Source organism: Camelina sativa, chromosome 19 (genome assembly GCF_030686135.1).
Source record: "Camelina sativa cultivar CO46 ecotype springtype chromosome 19, ASM3068613v1".
NCBI classification, from domain to species: Eukaryota; Viridiplantae; Streptophyta; class Magnoliopsida; order Brassicales; family Brassicaceae; genus Camelina; species Camelina sativa.
Genome location: NC_141898.1, coordinates 27,441,833 through 27,459,898, shown reverse-complemented (window position 1 = coordinate 27,459,898; position 18,066 = coordinate 27,441,833). Strand labels below are relative to the sequence as shown.

Here is an 18,066-nt window from a genome sequence, read left to right as displayed (position 1 = left end):
TGCTCAGGAAGTTTGGTTTTTGTTAGAAATGGATATCGTGGATCATATGGTGTGTGACATCGGTGCAGTACAGGGTCTTGATTAATGGCCATCCACACGGGTCCATTATTCCTCAACGGGGGTTGCGACAAGGGATCCCCTTTTGCCCTATCTTTTTATTCTGTGTACGGAGGTGCTTATTGCTCACTTTCAGCGAGCAGAAGAGGCGAAGCTTATCACTGGTATAAGGGTCTCCACTGCATGTCCTGCTATTTCTCATTTGTTATTTGCGGATGATAGTTTGTTCTTCTGTCGGGCTACAAGGGAGCAATGTGAGGTGGTGTTGCGGATTCTTAAGCAGTATGAAAGGGTTTCTGGTCAGCAAAACAATTTCCAGAAATCCTCTGTCCAATTTGGACATACAGTGGAAGGCGGACTTAGGGAGGAATTAAAGAGAGTTTTGGGCATAACAAATCTGGGTGGGATGAGTTCGTATTTAGGCATCCCGGAGAGTTTAGGTGGATCTAAGACGAAGATTTTATCGTTTGTTCAGGATAAGCTGCAGGCACGGGCTAGTGGTTGGCCCGCTCGGTTGTTATCTAAAGGGGGCAAGGAGGTAATGATTAAATTCGTAGCTACGGCAGTCCCAACCTTTGTGATGACATATTTTAGGCTGCCAAAAACAGTTACGAGGAAATTAACTAGGCGCTATCTCGAACTTTTGGTGGAGTTCGTCTGGGCAATCGAGGGGTCTGCACTGGATTGCCTGGGATAAACTGTGTTGCAGCAAAAATGAGGGGGGACTCGGTTTCAGGTGTTTAGATGACTATAACACGGCTCTGCTTGCCAAACAGCTTTGGCGACTGATTACGGTTCCAGATTCTCTTTTTGCACGGGTTTTTAAAGGTCGCTACTATCGGCATTCCGATCCGTTGGATCCAATTAAATCTTACTCGCCGTCTTATGGGTGGCGGAGTATAGTTTCTGCTTGCTCTCTGGTAAACAAAAGACTAATTAAACGAGTAGGATCAGGGGCTTCCATCTCTGTATGGACTGATCCTAGGATCCCTGCTCAATCCCCGAGACCAGCACTAAGTGCAGGGTTGTCTTATGATCCTCTACTTCGAGTTTCAAATCTTATTACCAGGAGTTCTAACACCTGTGATATGGCTCAGCTTACGGCTACGTTTGTACCGGAAGATGTTGCTATAATTTCTGCCATTCCTCTACGCCCACCGGATAAACCGGACTTGCTGGGATGACATTTTACTACATCTGGTAAATATTCGGTGAAATCAGGTTATCACGTTCTCCGTTCAAATATGTCAGCTTCCACTGAACCGACAGTATTTGGTCCGGACATCGCACCTCTACGGGCGTTTGTGTGGAAAATTAGGTGTCCACCAAAGCTTCGTCATTTTTTGTGGCAAGTCCTTTCGGGTTGTGTGGCAGTTACAGCTAATCTGCGGAAACGGGGAATATGTGGTGATGCTATGTGTTGGCTTTGTGGACTTCAGGAGGAGACGATAAATCACACCCTCTTCAAATGCCCACCGGCCAAACAGGTTTGGGCTTTGTCGCAGTTTCCGACGGGCCTGGGTTATTTTCCTTCGGAGTCAGTTTACACGAATATGGATTTCCTTTTTTGGAGGTTTACAGCTGTTCCAACACATGCGGTTTTTCCCTAGATCCTATGGTTTATTTGGAAAGCCCCCAGTGATAAACTTTTCAGTAATCTGGATTCGAATCCTCTTGCGATCCTACGGATAGCAGAGGATGAGGCAAAAACATGGGCTCTGGCTCAGTCAGAGGACATGGTTTTAGTCCCAGAAAATCCTGGCACAGGTGTTCCCGGCGGAAGCCGAGGAGTAGGGGTTCCTAGGTCTCTTTCGAGTTATATTTGTTTTGTTGATGGTTCTTGGAAAGAAACGTATTGTTATGCAGGTAGAGGATGGTTTTGTACGTCGCCCTAGGGTGACGCCCCCACTATGGGAGCAGCCAACCTTCATCGTAGCCTTTCCCCTCTTCATGCCGAGATCGAAGCCCTTGTCTGGGCTATGCGATGTATGATTGGGGCGGATAATCAATCTGTAATCTTTCTCACCGACTGCTCCGACTTAGTGAAGATGGTGTCTTCACCTGCAGAGTGGCCAGCTTTTATGCCTTATTTGGAGGACATACATGCAGACAAGGAGGAGTTTGCTTCTTTCTCGTTAGTCTACGTCCCACGAGCTCATAATGGTAAAGCGGATAATCTAGCGCGGAGAGTCCGCACGGTTCCGCATTTAGTTACCTATGTAAACAATGTCCCTGCGGAGTGTCTCTTTTGAGCCAACCTTGTTCTTTGTTGAAAAAAAAATGAAAAAAAAAAAAAAAAAAAAAAAAAAAAAAAAAAAAAAGACATTACACAAAATTATTAAAACTCAATATTACATATGCAGCTATATGTACCAAAGTCTCTGTAATTTCTCCAATATAATCACAAATAACTTCTTACCAGATTTTTCCAAATCTCTAAAACAAAAGAAAAATGGGTCTAAATGTAAATAATAAAATCTCCGTCAAATTGTGAAAATTGTATAAATTCGAAAAAGGGATGTAAATGCAACTATTAAAATCTCTGTCAAATTGTGGAAAATTGTATAAATTCGAAAAGGGATGTAAATGCAATCTAATAAAATCTCCGCCAAAACCCGGAAGAACAAAGAATCTGGCGGTCCGGGGGTGAGGCTGAAACAAAAATTGACCCCTAAATTTCAGAATTGATTGGTTCAAAGTTACCGTTGATCTCTCTCGAAACCTCTCGTTAAAGTGTTCCAATGGAGGAAGCTTCACTAATGGCGGATTTGGAGAGGTTTCTGGAAGATCGCTGCTTAAGCGTTTTGAATCTTCCACAGAAAGGCCGCTCTCTTTTCGCTACCAGAGGTTTTCGTCCAGGTTCATCTCTATCTCTCTCTCCCAGTCCCTAGGGTTTATTATTTAGGGTTTCAATCGACCAACCGCTTTTTTTACTAATTTTTGTGTGTGTTTTCTTAAAAGGCGAAGTGATTCTAAGCCAAAAGCCATATATTTGTGTTCCGAATAATAATAATAATAATACATCGTCCTCCTCGGAATCAAGATGTGATGGATGTTTCAAGACCAATGATAATAACCTTAAGAGATGTTCTGGTTGTCAAGTTGTTTGGTACTGTGGGAGCTCTTGCCAGGTTTTATTTTAGTTGATGTTTTGTTTTGATATTTGTTTTAAGTCCTCTATTCAGTTGATGATTGATTCGTTTTAGGTTGTTTTGATTTTTTTCAGAAGTCAGAGTGGAAGTTGCATCGCCATGAATGCAAAGCTCTCTCTACGCTTGACAAAGAGAAACGGAAGTTTGTTACTCCTACGATACGTCTGATGGTCAAACTTTACATCAAGAGGAATTTGCAAAATGAAAAGGTTATTATTATCATCAGCTATGACTCTTTTCTGTTACTTGCATTCACCTTTGATAGCTCATTCATTTGTATACATGTTTGATAGCAGTCTATGTATCCTAATTTCTTTACGTATTTATCTTGTCCAGGTCCTGCCAGTTACAACAACTGACAATTATAGTTTGGTGGAGGCTTTGGTGTCCCGTATCCTCTCTATTTTGGGTTTTATAGTTTTGTGATATTGATGAATGATAATCTCTTTACCCCTGGAAATTTGTAGTCTTTAACCTTGCATTTGGTAGACATGTCTGAGATTGATGAAAAGCAGATGTTGTTGTATGCACAGATGGCTAATCTTGTGAACTTGATTCTTCAATTACCTAGTGTTGACCTAAGAGAGATCGCCGAGAACTTTTCAAAGGTTCTACACCAGCACTTTTTCTTTCTTTCTATTCTTCAAGTTTTTGCTTGAAAAAGACTGAGCTGGCTTCCTGCAAGCTGCAGTTGGTAGTTATCCTTTTCGTATTATACAGATAGGTTGATGATGATATGACTTTGCATCCAAATACTCATGAAAATACTATTACGAATCAAAAGAGATTGGTCAAAGTGTTTTAGTTGAGAACTAGAGATTGGCCTCGTTTTATTTGAGGAGTATCAAGTATCCGGTGGGACAACTGGGATAACTTTTTGTATGAGTCTTTACCTGAATGTTGTTCAGGGATATACTTAAGCCACTTTCATTTCTACTGAACACAGTTTTCATGCAATGCTCATACCATTTGTGATAGCGAATTGAGACCTCAAGGGATAGGATTGTTTCCCTTTGTCTCCATCATAAATCACAGGTAAATGCTTCACTAGTCTGTTTTCTTTGTGTTCTTTAATCACTTTGTTTCCTGCCTAAATCTTTTGCTCTGTAGCTGCTCTCCCAATGCGATTTTAGTGTTTGAGGAGCAGATGGCTGTTGTCCGGGCGATAGATAAGATACCAAAGGATTCAGAGGTAGTTTCTGCTTTGTTTCATCTTGAGTCTTTCGTATATGCTAGTAGAACACTGACATATAGCTGTTAGATCCTTTGCCTTTGGTCAGATAACTATCAGCTATATTGAAACCGCTGGAAGCACTCTGACTCGGCAGAAGTCTTTAAAAGAACAATACCTCTTCCACTGTCAGTGTGCTCGTTGCAATAACTTTGTAAGTAGTCATTAATCCTCCCACTTATTTACAAATGGAGTTTGCACTTGACCACTCAATATAGATTTCTTACAACATGTACCCTAATTTTTCGTATCTAAGGGAAAACCTCATGATATTGAAGAAAGTGCAATATTGGAAGGTTATCGGTGTGCCGATGAGAAATGCACTGGTTTCTTACTCCGTGATCCTGGTATGTTAAAAATTAACTACGTAGTTTGTGTGTCTGAGAACATTCTTGATCCCTTTCTAATCCTCATTTGTTTACTTTTGCAGAAGAAAAAGGCTTTGTTTGCCAGAAATGCTTGCTTCTTAGGAGCAAGGAAGAGGTTAAAAAGTTAGCAAGTGAGGTCAAAAGAGTTTCAGAGAATGCTCCTGCATCTCCTTCTGCAGAAAGTAATCTTTTGCCTGTTTTGCTTCCTCCAATATCTGCATTTATATGCCTGAACAAGATTAACTGATCTTGGTTACATTGAGCTGTGTTGCAAGTTGTCTGAGAGAATCTTTGACCATTTGCAGATAAACAAGGCGCTATTGAACTATATAAGACAATTGAGAAACTACAAGTGACGCTTTACAATTCTTTCTCCATTACTTTAATGAGAACCCGTGAAAAACTTCTCAAGGTACGTTTGTTTTAGAAAGAAGGTTTTGGATTTTTGGAAGTTATACAGAGTTCTGGAAAGAAGATACAAATGTGGTGTCTCAAAGCTTGCTGTTACGCATTCTTTTGCAGATGCTAATGGATGTAGAAAGCTGGAGAGAAGCTTTGAATTACTGCAGGCTAATAGTCCCTGTTTACCAAAGTATGTCTACTTAATCTTCTTGACACAGAAAGTTTTATCAATATTTTTCTTTTTCTTTTGGACTTCTAGTATATAGATCTTGGTGTGGGAATTATATTTTGAACGTACCTTCGAAGCTCTCAAGAGTTTTCTTATAATTACTGTACGAACTTAATTGCCTACAGTATCAGAAACCAACTGTACTAGTACTAATGGCTGCTAATTATTCCTTTAACAAAAACAGCTAACAGTAATCGTAGAATCATTCAAATTCTTTTGGTGGTTATATTACTTGTGCTTACTTTGTTTATAAATTTGCAGGAGTATATCCAGCAACCCATCCTTTGATTGGACTGCAGTTCTATACCCAGGGAAAACTCGAATGGTATATAAAAACGTCTTTTATCCTTTCTGTAGTTTACTGTATTACCTGGATTAGATTTTGAGCTGCAGAGACTGAAATTGAATTGGAAGACACAATTGTGATCTATATCACGTCGATTTAATTCTCCTGTAATATCGATAGGGCCAAATAAGTGTTGTTCCTAAACTATTGAAGCAAGCATTCCATTACATGTTCCCAGTTACTTTTACATTACCATAGTGGCTTGAGACTTTTACTCTACTGTGACTTCCGATTAGGACCTCAGAGTAATATGTATATGGGTAGACCTAGATGCAACATTCCGTATTTACCAAAAGAGGTTGGCTTGGTGGTACGAAATTGGATATCCCTAAGTTTGAATCCCTGCGTAAGTGTGGATACAAACACTACTGTTTTATAGTGTGCCTGTAGGAAATTATTGTCCATATTAACTCTCTATGTTAATCTGAGTCTGAGTGCAATAACTTGGTGTTTTGTTTCTATCATATTCTGCGGATAAAAAGCATAATAATTGTTATGTTTCAGGTTGCTGGGGGAAACCAAAGAGGCGGTGAGTTCACTGACTAAGGCATTTGACGTTCTGCGGATCAGCCACGGAACAAGCACACCTTTCATGAAAGAGCTCTCAGCAAAGTTGGAGGAGGCTCGTGCAGAAGCTTCTTATATTGATAGACAGACTTATAATGATGACAACTAGCAAGTTTGATTTTACTCTTCTCCTCATGTATCACTTTATTTTACTCTGCAAATCTTGAAATTTTAAATTGTCTTTAGAAATTCTAGAGCTGAAAAAATGCTACTTTTAATTTTGTCTCATATAATATATTTGGTCAAAAGACCAAAAAAAGAAAAGAAAACCAAAGTAAAAAAGCTTACACATAAACGAGATTATTCTAAGGAACCGAACCAAACATACTCATTAAATTGCCATTAGAAACATATCAAATAAACTAATCTCTTCAATTTAAACTTTTTGCAAATTTAGAAACAGAACTCAAATTCGTTACTCCATATTAAACAACAAGTGGAGTCACCGAGTATCACGAGCTGCTCAAGCATCAAAGTACCACGATTTTATTTTTCTTTTTGTTGGGTACTTAATCTATTGATATAGTTTCGATTATTTGCCTAGTTATCAATTGATTAAAATATCAAAACTAAACTAGTATAGTTTCAAAATACTTTAACCTAAAATTCTCAATTTTTGACATTTGCAACCTAAAATTTATAGACCTTAAATTCTCATTTTATAACCTGAAATTTCTTAGTTTTTCCAAAAAACAAAATTACATGTTGAAAAATTTAATATATTTGATGTCCAAAGAAAAGTCTAATTTCTTGACCAACGCATATCGAAGCTTCTATGTCTAATGTCTCCCATGTCTCTCTCTCTCTACATTTCTCTCTGGCAATGCTGTTTCGATGGCAACCTCATTTTCCCATTCATTAATGCCAACAAAACCTCCCCCTAAGAAAACATCCTCATTGCGTAGGGTCAAAGAAACCGTAAAATCCTATAAATAAACTATATGGGTCTCTGTTTCTCCTCCGCCGCTAAAGGCTCCGGCCACAACCGCAGCGGTCGGAACCCCGTCCCACATCATCCTCCTCTCACGGTGGTCAAACACAGACCGCCTCAAACACCATGTTCTTTCATGGCCGTTACGATCCAGAAGGATCATAGGACGCAGCCGCGACGCAATGCAACGGCTAAGAAAACGCCGACGCGGCAAACGCCACCGCACGGGAGAGGGAGAGATAAAGTTATTAGCAATAATAACAAGAGACATGGAGAAGCGATCCCTTACGGTAAACGTATTGACTTTGGTTACGCTAAAGATTTTGATCATCGTTACACCATTGGGAAATTGCTTGGACATGGCCAATTTGGTTATACATATGTCGCCACCGATAAAAAGACCGGTGATCGTGTCGCCGTCAAGAAGATCGATAAGGCCAAGGTTATTATCATCATGATTCAATCATTCTTGAAGATTCTCTCTTTTCTAATCATAGAACTATATTTTATTTTAAATATTATTTTAGATTTTAGAAATATTTTTTTATTGTTATCCTTATTAAAGTATTGGATTCTTGCATTTCTTGAATTTTGGGTTGGGGCAGATGCAAATTCCGATAGCTGTGGAAGATGTAAAGAGAGAGGTGAAGATACTACAAGCTTTAACTGGTCATGAAAATGTGGTTCGGTTTTATAATGCCTTTGAAGACAAGAACTCTGTTTATATAGTCATGGAGTAAGTGTAAAGCCCTTCCTTTAGACTATGTTTAATTCTATTTCAGGATCATCTTCTTTCTTGTGATACAAGAAAAAGAAAAGGGCAAACATTGTTGTCTCCTATGTTGCTGATTAGTTTGTTCCGTTGATGATATATTTGTTCTTCAGGCTATGCGAGGGAGGTGAATTACTTGATCGGATATTAGCCAGGTAATCACCATAGTGATATGTTTATATGTGTTGCGGAGTCTTATTACGTTGAGTCTTAAGCTATTGTTTGTTGCTTGTTTTCAGGAAAGATAGCCGTTATAGCGAGAAAGATGCGGCCGTGGTAGTGAGACAGATGCTCAAAGTTGCGGCTGAGTGTCATTTGCGCGGTTTGGTTCACCGAGATATGAAACCAGAGGTAGTTAATTACAAATTCATATCATCATTATGTTCTGAATGTGTTACGTGTAGTTCATTTTTGTCTTACTAATCATCTTCTTTAAACAGAATTTTCTGTTCAAATCGACTGATGAAGATTCGGCTTTAAAGGCTACAGATTTCGGTTTATCAGACTTCATAAAACCAGGTTAGTTGCAAAATTATGCAAAGTGAGTCTTCACATACCAATTCTTTCATCTAGCTAAACACATAATAATTTTGATACAATGTAGGCAAAAAGTTTCATGATATCGTTGGGAGCGCGTACTACGTAGCACCTGAAGTGTTGAAACGCAGGTCAGGACCCGAATCAGATGTGTGGAGTATTGGTGTAATCAGTTACATTCTTCTCTGCGGGAGACGACCATTCTGGGATAAGACTGAAGATGGTATCTTCAAGGAGGTTTGTGTAGTTTCCCTAAGGAAAAATATTCATTAGACATCATAAAAATCTCTAATCATGAAGATATGTTAATTTGTAAATTATATACATAGGTCTTGAAGAACAAACCTGATTTTAGAAGAAAACCGTGGCCAATGATTAGCAACAGCGCCAAAGATTTTGTCAAGAAGTTGTTAGTAAAAGACCCGAGAGCGCGGTTAACAGCTGCACAGGCGCTATGTAAGAACTTTGTAACCAGTGTAACGCCATTTTTGATTAATTTTATTTGTTCTTATTATATATACGTGTGTTTTGGTTGCAGCACATCCATGGGTTAGAGAAGGAGGAGATGCATCTGAGATTCCTATAGACATATCTGTTCTCAATAACATGCGACAGTTTGTGAAATTTAGCCGCCTCAAGCAATTCGCTCTAAGGGTAACACTAATAAAAGAAAAGATTTGTGTTTCGTTTGTGGTTTTGATGTGTTGTTAACCTGAGTTGTGTTTTTTGAGTCTAGGCTCTAGCAACTACGCTTGATGAAGAAGAGTTGGCTGATCTTAGAGACCAGTTTGATGCGATTGACGTTGACAAGAATGGCGCCATTAGCCTTGAAGAGATGAGGCAGGTAAAGTACAAAAAAAACTCAATCACTAGAAAAAATGAACCAGCGAAATGCTATACTTGACACCAACTCATTCTTGTTTCCATAGGCTCTTGCGAAAGATCATCCTTGGAAGCTTAAGGATGCACGAGTCGCCGAGATTCTTCAAGCGGTATATATATATATATATATAAATTAAAGTTATTATGAATGATGATGAGACTCTTTAATCTAAATTCTCTTAATTGTGTTTTTACTGTCTACAGATTGATAGCAACACAGATGGATTTGTTGATTTCTCTGAGTTTGTTGCCGCTGCGCTACACGTAAATCAATTAGAGGAACATGATTCTGAAAAGTGGCAACAGAGATCAAGAGCAGCATTTGAAAAATTCGACATAGATGGAGATGGATATATAACAGCAGAGGAGCTTCGAATGGTATATATACACCCCCTATTACATGCTTCCTAATCCACTAATGTCACATTATTACATCAACTAGGCTTCTTTTTTTATTGTGCAAACAAGAACTTTCAATTCTTAAGGCCTCATAGTTTCATTATTACATCAACTAGGCTTCTTACATTATTAAAATGGATATTTGTTTTTGCAGCACACTGGCTTGAAAGGGTCCATTGAGCCACTACTTGAAGAAGCAGACATAGACAATGATGGTAAAATCAGTCTCCATGAGTTTCGTAGACTCTTGAGAACTGCAAGTATCAAATCAAGAAATGTTAGAAGCCCTCCTGGTTACCTTATTACTCGCAAGGTCTAAGCAAATCTGCGATATCTTGGAACAAAAGAATCAAATCTGAAAATTAGTCGGAATTTTTTTGGATCCCTTTTTTTGGATCCCTTACGTAGAAAAAAAAAAGTAACTGGAACTGCATTGTTTTCATGTGTTGTTGTAACATATTTTTTCTTATAAACAGTGTCAAAGAAAGTGATATACATATAGTCAATTAGCCACAATTTAGTGATATGAGTTTTTGTATTGTGTATACCTGATGATTAATCAGAGTGTGAAACATGGGTTTGTGAATTATGATGCATGTGGTATGAAATATTATAGAGAAAAATATCATAAAATTTCAACTCTAGGACGTTTAAATCTTCTACTTTGGAAATGTTGATCAAATTATACATAAATGTTAAAGTTTTGTTGACTAGGCCTTCTAAACCATGTCGTTAAGTAGTAGACATACAAAACCGTTTACAGTGTTAAATGTCCGTTATAGGGCCCGACTGGTTCAACCGCAGCATTTGCGAGAGATTGTGAAAGCGGGTGGTTGCGGTTTCAAGCGTTATTAAGCATTTTTGAATGACTGGTTTAGCGTTTTAAAATGGGTGCGTTTGCGGGAGTTTACGACTGGTTGACCAGCGGGTGCAATAACGGTTAAAACATAATAAATGTAATATATAATTATATAAATGTTTAAAAATACCAAAAAAAATTTAAACTTGATTTATAATTAAAATTCATTAAGAAAATACAAAAATAATTATTGAAAAAACAAATAAATTTCATATTGAAATACTTATTACTTTATACATTTGGCTTTTTACCAAAACTTTAATCAAGTAATTTGATAAATGACAAAACATATGTTTTAGATCGTAGATCTTCCTTTTAAATAAGTTCCGTGGGGCAGTAGTTGCATCGGTAGTAATGATCAAACGAGAGTTGAGAAGACTCGTGATTTGTTTTTATATTTTTTTAAAATTTCTGATGAAATGTTATATTTATTTAGATTTTTTTGAACATATGTGCGAGGTGCCATTAAATTTACATCAAGTGTTCTGGGTTATTGTTAATTGAAATCTTATTTTCTTCAAATTGTGTATTTTTTAATATTCTCAATCGTATTCGTACTTCATTTTCTCCAATCTTTAATGAATAAAATAGTTAGATAAAAGATATATAAAAAAAAATATTTCATTATCATTGATTTGTTTCAAGTTAAAAAAAAAATTCCAACCGCAATCGTCTGCAACCGCAAACGCTTGCGAGAAGCAGCTTTTGGAATTCAATGGTTTGGAGCGATTGGGAGCGATTTGGAGCGATTGGGAGCGGTTTGTATAATTGGTACCACTAGCAACCGCTACCACCCACAAACGCAGCGTTTGCGAGTGGTAGCGAGAGAACCAGTCAGGCCCATAGTAAACGACATTGTTTGATAATTAATCAAAAAATGTTAAAAAGTTCATGAACTTTGTACCGTTTTAATCCCCAACTCGATTAAATCAAAAAAAATGTTGACTTCATAAATAAATCATTAGGGTCTTGATGAATGATGACTTCATAAACCGTTGATTTGGATGTGTTATGAAATAATATATGAATGCTCCATATAAGTCATTTCTATGTTAAGTTGTGCATAGTAAGCAGTGGTGGAGCCAGAAAACTGAGTAATGGGTGTCAATAAAATTTAAGAGGGGTGTCAATAAAACAATATGTTTCTTCAACAAGGATAAATTACTTATTTTAACAAAAGCTAATATGAAAAAGAAAAAAAATTCATGGGTGTCATATGACACACATGATCCTTCTCTCCCTCCGCGAGTGATAGTAAGAACCCTCATTGTGTTTTAGGAAAAGATACAACAGCTCGATGTAGTTGTTGAGGTATTCATTTTCAGCTGGGTTAAGTCTTTGTTTGAGGTATTCGTTTTCAGTTGGGTTAAGTTTTCGTGGTGACATCTATCCTTGGCTCTCCTCCACACTACAAGAAATATGCATATTCTTAGCACACGAAAAACGCTATTATATCGTTTTGATAACGATTTCGTAAATGATGTCTTTGCCGATGCTATCTTAGATAAGACACATACAATAACGTTTTTTCTCTATGCTATTAATTGTCTCCCTATAATAGCGCTATCTTGTTGCTATATTAAATTTATTAGTAGTGTTTTTTATTTACCATATTATAATTAATATTAGCGAAATATTTGTACTATGATTTTGTCAGTTGTTATTATATATTTTCAAGCCACCCTGATAATGCTCAATATCCATAATATATATATATATATATACAGCTTTTGCAAAAAAAATTAATATATAAATCAAACTTTATAGAAACCTCAAAATACAATACATATCATCTTGAGCATTTCCAACTACAATACACTAACATTACAAGTCTCAAATCAAGTCTTAACCTAACATTACAAGTGCCACAATAAAAAAAAACATGAACCTAAAGACTCTTCTTGTTGTCTTCAAATGCCTTAGCCAAGTTACTAAATCTACGCTGACGTATCTCTCAATGTGCTCCACCACTTATCCCCTCACAATCTCTGCTCTTGTTGGTCTATTATAACAATATTGAGTAGCCGCACCAAAACCTTTGTAAGTTATAACCTACATAAAGAAAACAAAAATAGATTCATGTATCGAAACACTAACCACACAAGCAGAGAACGTGTGTCCGTCTCTCTCTTCATGCCAACAACCTCCATTGTTGATTGTTCATCTCCATGGTCTGCTTGCTGCAACGGAAACACCAAATAAGTACGAATTGTGATCCAACAGAAGCACAACAACGAAATCAAAGTTTAAACAGATTCTAAGCAACAATCAAAATCTTACCTTTAACCATTAGCATTTGAAGTTGTAGTAGTTTCTGCAAAATTATACAAAAGGTCTAAACTCCAAACAGTCACACACTTCTAAAAGAACTGTAAAATAACAAACATACCTGTGTTTGCAGATCATCTCCCGTGAGAATGTTACCAATACTATGAAGCGCATGAATAAACACAGATGCTGATGGGTGCCTACAACAAAATAAAATTTGATAATATTCATTAACAGCTAACAGATAACATTCATTATACAAAAAACAATGAACTCTTGGGACTTGAAACTCATTGGAGAAGCTCGACGAGTCAAGGAACAACACTTGTATCAAAGCTCCCTGACCAAGGACAAGATCTCTGCACCGCGGAGAATCACCAGCAACATTCCCTAATGCCTAAACAGCCTTACACATGAACAGATCAAGAAAATAAACTTTAGTACATGTTGCTCCTGAAAACAAACACAAGTTTACCAGATACTCTGTCAAGAACAAAAACCATTGACACATATCTTACCTGCTCATCTGACATCATCACTTTGAGAAGCCAATAGTTTGACAAAAATGGGAACAGGACCATGTTCAATGACCACCTTTGTATTCCCGATCTAATCAGTTACAAACAGATTTTAGCATCCTTGGAGCTCCTTCCCACCTTAGACAAACGTACATCAGAACTCAGTCCAAAATCTGATGTCTTTCTCAGCTTCTTTCATCTATTTCGAAAGAATCAATTAAGCTATTAGCTCACCATTTGTAGAGACTAAGACAAATCTACATGTTCTCAGATACAGTTAGACCTAAACACAACAAGAAATCCAACTGTCAAATCTCTTGGGATTTTCCTGAGAAACAAAAAAAAAACAAAAGGGATCAGCTCTAACTCAAGACAACAACACAAGTATACAATAAGAGGGTTTATTGTATGTATGTACGGATGTACCTGTAGAAATCATGGTTGTGGCAGAGACATCTCTCTCTCTCTCTCTCTCTCTCTCTCTCTCTCTCTCTCTCTCTCTCTCTCTCTATTTGTACTACAATATCTCTGATTCTGTTCCTAAGGCCGTCTAGTGATCCCACTAAGCCAAATCTTCAACAAAACAGATTTTTCATCATAAAATTTTGTACCTCCGTCGCAAAGCCGCAAAACGCCGCCGCCGTAAACATCCTTCGTCGCATCGTTATCCTCCGTCGAGCAAAGCAGATCGAAATCCAACACAGAGATTCCTTCAAGTTCCGTTAGCCTCTTCAACCTCTCCTCCGCCGCCACCGCTGTCGTCTCTAATTTCGGCGATACGGCTCCTCCGCCTCCTCCTCCTCCATTCTCTAGTTTATCCAAATCCGCCATTGATATGAAAAGAGAGAGAGAGAGAGAGAGAGATTTATTTAGGGATTTTCAAAGAGGACTAAATAAGAAACAAGATAAACAGAGATATGTAGATCTAGGGTTTTCAGGAGTAAAGGTCACGATTTGGTTTTGCAGAGTTTCATGGTCATGAAGCGTTAGAAATCAGAACAAAAGCTTGAGGAAAATCAGCTTGGACAAATCGATTAGGGTTAAAGGTTTTTTTTTCAGAGTCTAAAGTTTTTTTTGGTAAAAGAGTCTAAAGTTTCTAAGTGCATAAGAGAAAAAAGTGAGTTTTTTGTTTGGTTTGGACAAAGGAAAAGAGTGAGTTTCACTTAATTTTGACGAAGTGTTTTGGCGGAAAGGGTTATTTTGGTTCCGGCTTACATATTTATAGGTTTAGCGTTTTAAAAATGCTATTGTAAAGACTTGTTTTAAAAATTTTATTAGATATAGCACTGGGCTATGCTTTTCTGCTATTAATACCCATATTTCTTATAGTGCTATTTACATTTGTATATCCTATGACATCGTCTCTTTTGAGCATTTAGCTATGCTACTAATGTTCTTTTTCGACATTCCCGATGATTTTGAGAGCTTCTTTAATTTTTTGGCTTTAGTGTTTTATCTTGTGTTCCCGTGTATTGAATTTAAGTTTATGGAAATTGGATATCTTGTTTTCCGCCACCTTTTGAATTTAAAAATGTATTGCACCCATTCCAACTTTGTATTATATAATGAAAATGTTTCAGTGAAAAAAAATGTAATCTTGTAGACAAATACTGAAAACCTAAAAACTCTGATTATTATGACCATAATAATGAAAATTAGTTCAGAAGCGACATCAATAAATTCGTTATATTGGCTTGTTGTTATCATAATTGTGATAAGATTAGCGCGTTCTATGTATTAGGAAGTTCGGACGAGAGAGATGGAACACGCAAAGGCCATATAACCCACGTTTATAAACTTTTTTTGGTGTTTACAAATTAATAAATTATAATTATCAATTTGAAAAAGTGCATTTATAATTATACATTAACAAAGAAAAAGAAACTAAATTATAATCATCAATAGAAAAGTGCATTGCATATGGGCTTTTTCCAAAAAAACAAAGGGTATTAATTAATTAGGGTGTGAGACAGATGGCACAAGTAAAGGCCAAACCATGTTTTGAATGCATATTTTTGGTGTTTGGAACTTTGAATGATCAATTTAGGTAGAAGTTAGAGAACTTAGAAATGTTGAAAGTGGTGAAGTGGACTATCAAAAGTGGAGAGAACGTCTCATTCAAAAAAGAAAAGAAAAAACTAGTTCATGCATCGTATAAGTTATAACTGATCAAAAAGATTTCTTAGAGCTACTTCCATTTGGTATTAGTTTCGAATCGTTCTTAAAATTTTGGATGTCTATAATGAAAAAAGAGAAAAAAAGCCAATAGTTAACTATTTTGGATGTCTCTTTTTATTTTTTTGGGAAATAACTATATTATCCGGGTTTTTTTAATATGAAATGTGGTTTTTTATATATAACAAATACTAATTTTAGGAAGAAATACACAAATATGGTTGACAAAAATAAAAGTATATATATGTTAATATGTTATATATTTTACACATACACATCATTTCATAAAATATATAATGTCTTTTAATCTCTACCTACAATTCTATATAGTTTAGATATAGTACATGTATATCATTAAAATACATGGAAATTTTTTTAAAATATTCATAGTAAAAGTATATACAATTGAAATATAAATATAAAAAACATATAAAAATAAAGTTTGAAAGAAAATATCTGGCTTCTATTATTTTCTTCAAATATGTATTTTGGAAAGAGGCTTTATTTTCTTCAAATATGAAACGTCATTTTTACTTAACTCAGGGAAGACATAGATTGGAGATTTTAAATTTCATGATTTACCAAAAACAAGAAGAAAAACAAAAAAAAAAAAAGTGAAAAAGTTAGTTTTAAAGTTTTGATAGATGACATAAAAAAATATTGATTTTTTTTTTTTGGTTAGAAGACAAATTATTACATGAGATGAGTGCCACTGTGCTCAAACATTTAGTTCGTTGAATCTTATCGCTTCTACAATAAACATTTCCAACTGGATAAGCCTTTTCGTCTGACTCAGCTTTCCCCAATTATCCCAAAACCAAACTCAACCCGGTTCGGTTTTTGCTAAACCCGACAGAATATTTAAATTGCACTCACAGATGCAATTATTTAAAACTTAACCAAACATTAATTAAATTAACCACACCTCTTAGACCTATAAATACACCTCTCTAATCACTTCATCCCTTCCCTCAAATCACACACATTGCATCATACAAACTCAAATCGGAAACTGAAAAACAAAGAGAAACCCAAAACGCCGTCGTTTTAAAATGCTCTCTTCTTCCTCTTCAACTTTCTTCACTCCTCCATTCCTCTCTTCTTCTTCTTCACCGCCGCTCTCTCCTTTCCCACCACCGTCACGCGTTTCCCGGATCTCGCCGTCTCTTTCTGCAACCACCACCGCATCCTACACCTGCACCGCCGAAGATTTACGCCAAATCCAGCAGCGGTTTCAACCGACAGCGTCTCTCTACGAGATCCTCGAAATCCCCGCCGCTCGACGATTCAAGAGATCAAATCGGCTTACCGAGGACTAGCCAGGATCTATCATCCCGACGTGGCGGGAAACAGTCGGAGTAACTCTTCGGCGGCCGACGATTTCATGAAGATCCGCGCGGCGTACTGCACGCTTTCTGATCCCGAGAAACGCGCCGTCTATGATCGTCGGAGGATGCTTCTTAGTCGGATACGGCCGTTAACTGTCGGTGTTTCTGGATTCGGAAGTTACGGCGGACGGAATTGGGAAACCGATCAGTGCTGGTAGCGAGTTGGCTGACTCGGTGGTTGATGAACCCACCAGTTCAGTTGTTTAAAAAGGTTTTATTGTAATTATTACAAACCCAAAGATATTATTTAATGGCTAAATCTGGGTGATTAGTTTAACGTTACAATTTGCTTAGCAATGGCCAATAAGCCAATAAAAATATTCGCCCGGTCAGCACCGTTTTACCGTGCCACGTAGGATCAACGCGTCTGTGGTTTTTTTTTTTTTTTTTAAATGCTATTTTTATGTATTACATAAGCCAACTCCGTAATTAATATAAAATTTGATGGTATTATGTAAAACACAATATTATTATTCATGTGCACAGGACTAAAACTAGCTATTCGAAAATTTGTAGCCTTGATTGAAAGACATTACTCACATTAGAGCATTGTTAAGAAAACTTGAAGGCAAAAAAAAAAAATATACTTTATGAGATTATTTTCCAGGCTGGATGGACAATATCACAGAACATTTTGATTCTCTAGTTGTAAGTCTATATGGTTTAAATATTTGAAAATTGTTAAGGAAAAGAAAACAGCAATCACATAATCCCAAAATTTAATTATTTTATATTTATGGTTGAAATAATTGAAAATCTAAAACTATGGGTTAAGGATTTTTGATAAACTATAAGAATGACGTTGTGGTGGTATTTGATCATTAAAATTGCTAAAGCAAATACGAGTATACGACAGACAGACAGACAAGATTCCTTTTCTTCTTGACATGTACCATCACTCTTGTTTCAACATGTTCTGGTACATCTGCTTGCATCCCACGAATTTTTTTCGTATTTGACAAAATCAAACTTTTTATGTTTTCAA

The 18,066-nt window shown here is 36.7% G+C and overlaps 6 protein-coding genes across 30 annotated transcripts; 5 read left to right on the top strand and 1 right to left on the bottom strand.

Annotated features, from left to right (window-relative positions):
• The first annotated feature begins 28 nt into the window (after positions 1 to 28).
• On the top strand, positions 29 to 1,241 carry LOC147921142 (uncharacterized). The gene is made up of 3 exons (XM_087501374.1): positions 29 to 49; positions 194 to 595; positions 834 to 1,241. The coding sequence occupies exons 1-3, from the start codon at positions 29 to 31 to the stop codon at positions 1,239 to 1,241; spliced, it is 831 nt and encodes a 276-aa protein (XP_087357500.1).
• Positions 1,242 to 1,967: 726 nt separating this feature from the next.
• LOC147921141 (uncharacterized) lies at positions 1,968 to 2,309 on the top strand. The gene has a single exon (XM_087501373.1). It carries the CDS (start codon positions 1,968 to 1,970, stop codon positions 2,307 to 2,309), a length of 342 nt encoding a protein of 113 aa, XP_087357499.1.
• A 280-nt stretch (positions 2,310 to 2,589) lies between these two features.
• LOC147921140 (histone-lysine N-methyltransferase ASHR1-like) lies at positions 2,590 to 6,570 on the top strand. 2 transcript variants are annotated; one of them, XM_087501709.1, is made up of 14 exons: positions 2,590 to 2,916; positions 3,019 to 3,188; positions 3,284 to 3,418; positions 3,546 to 3,600; positions 3,699 to 3,817; positions 4,156 to 4,244; positions 4,320 to 4,401; positions 4,490 to 4,594; positions 4,697 to 4,787; positions 4,871 to 4,990; positions 5,114 to 5,220; positions 5,331 to 5,400; positions 5,701 to 5,764; positions 6,290 to 6,570. In XM_087501709.1, exons 1-14 carry the CDS (start codon positions 2,799 to 2,801, stop codon positions 6,459 to 6,461), a joined length of 1,497 nt encoding a protein of 498 aa, XP_087357835.1. In that variant the 5' UTR covers positions 2,590 to 2,798; the 3' UTR covers positions 6,462 to 6,570. The 2 variants fall into 2 exon arrangements, 1 of the variants encoding a protein (XP_087357835.1); XR_015590946.1 differs by having other exon boundaries at positions 2,653 to 2,916; positions 4,471 to 4,594.
• A 534-nt stretch (positions 6,571 to 7,104) lies between these two features.
• On the top strand, positions 7,105 to 10,389 carry LOC147921139 (calcium-dependent protein kinase 16). Its single transcript, XM_087503350.1, has 12 exons — positions 7,105 to 7,725; positions 7,889 to 8,019; positions 8,169 to 8,210; positions 8,295 to 8,406; positions 8,496 to 8,574; positions 8,660 to 8,829; positions 8,922 to 9,048; positions 9,131 to 9,246; positions 9,329 to 9,436; positions 9,522 to 9,584; positions 9,679 to 9,852; positions 10,028 to 10,389. The coding sequence occupies exons 1-12, from the start codon at positions 7,294 to 7,296 to the stop codon at positions 10,190 to 10,192; spliced, it is 1,719 nt and encodes a 572-aa protein (XP_087359476.1). The 5' UTR covers positions 7,105 to 7,293; the 3' UTR covers positions 10,193 to 10,389.
• A 2,071-nt stretch (positions 10,390 to 12,460) lies between these two features.
• LOC104767094 (importin subunit alpha-1b-like) lies at positions 12,461 to 14,813 on the bottom strand. 24 transcript variants are annotated; one of them, XR_015591695.1, is made up of 8 exons: positions 14,130 to 14,798; positions 13,753 to 13,801; positions 13,519 to 13,656; positions 13,284 to 13,406; positions 13,122 to 13,200; positions 13,013 to 13,046; positions 12,830 to 12,912; positions 12,461 to 12,734 (listed from the first exon to the last, which is right to left on the bottom strand). XR_015591695.1 is itself a non-coding variant. In XM_087503247.1 (8 exons), the coding sequence occupies exons 1-2, from the start codon at positions 14,347 to 14,349 to the stop codon at positions 13,776 to 13,778; spliced, it is 246 nt and encodes an 81-aa protein (XP_087359373.1). In that variant the 5' UTR covers positions 14,350 to 14,769; the 3' UTR covers positions 12,461 to 12,734; positions 12,830 to 12,905; positions 13,013 to 13,046; positions 13,122 to 13,200; positions 13,284 to 13,406; positions 13,519 to 13,656; positions 13,753 to 13,775. The 24 variants fall into 24 exon arrangements, 19 of the variants coding, with proteins under 19 accessions (XP_087359373.1, XP_087359367.1, XP_087359369.1 ...); XR_764172.3 differs by having other exon boundaries at positions 13,753 to 13,846; positions 13,945 to 14,659; XR_015591697.1 differs by lacking the exon at positions 13,753 to 13,801 and adding an exon at positions 13,802 to 13,846 and having other exon boundaries at positions 13,519 to 13,717; positions 13,945 to 14,489.
• Positions 14,814 to 16,586: 1,773 nt separating this feature from the next.
• On the top strand, positions 16,587 to 17,366 carry LOC104767093 (chaperone protein dnaJ 11, chloroplastic). The gene is given in 2 exon segments (XM_010491125.3): positions 16,587 to 16,968; positions 16,971 to 17,366. Coding segments are annotated over 2 exon segments (492 nt in total). The 5' UTR covers positions 16,587 to 16,745; the 3' UTR covers positions 17,240 to 17,366.
• Positions 17,367 to 18,066: the final 700 nt, after the last annotated feature.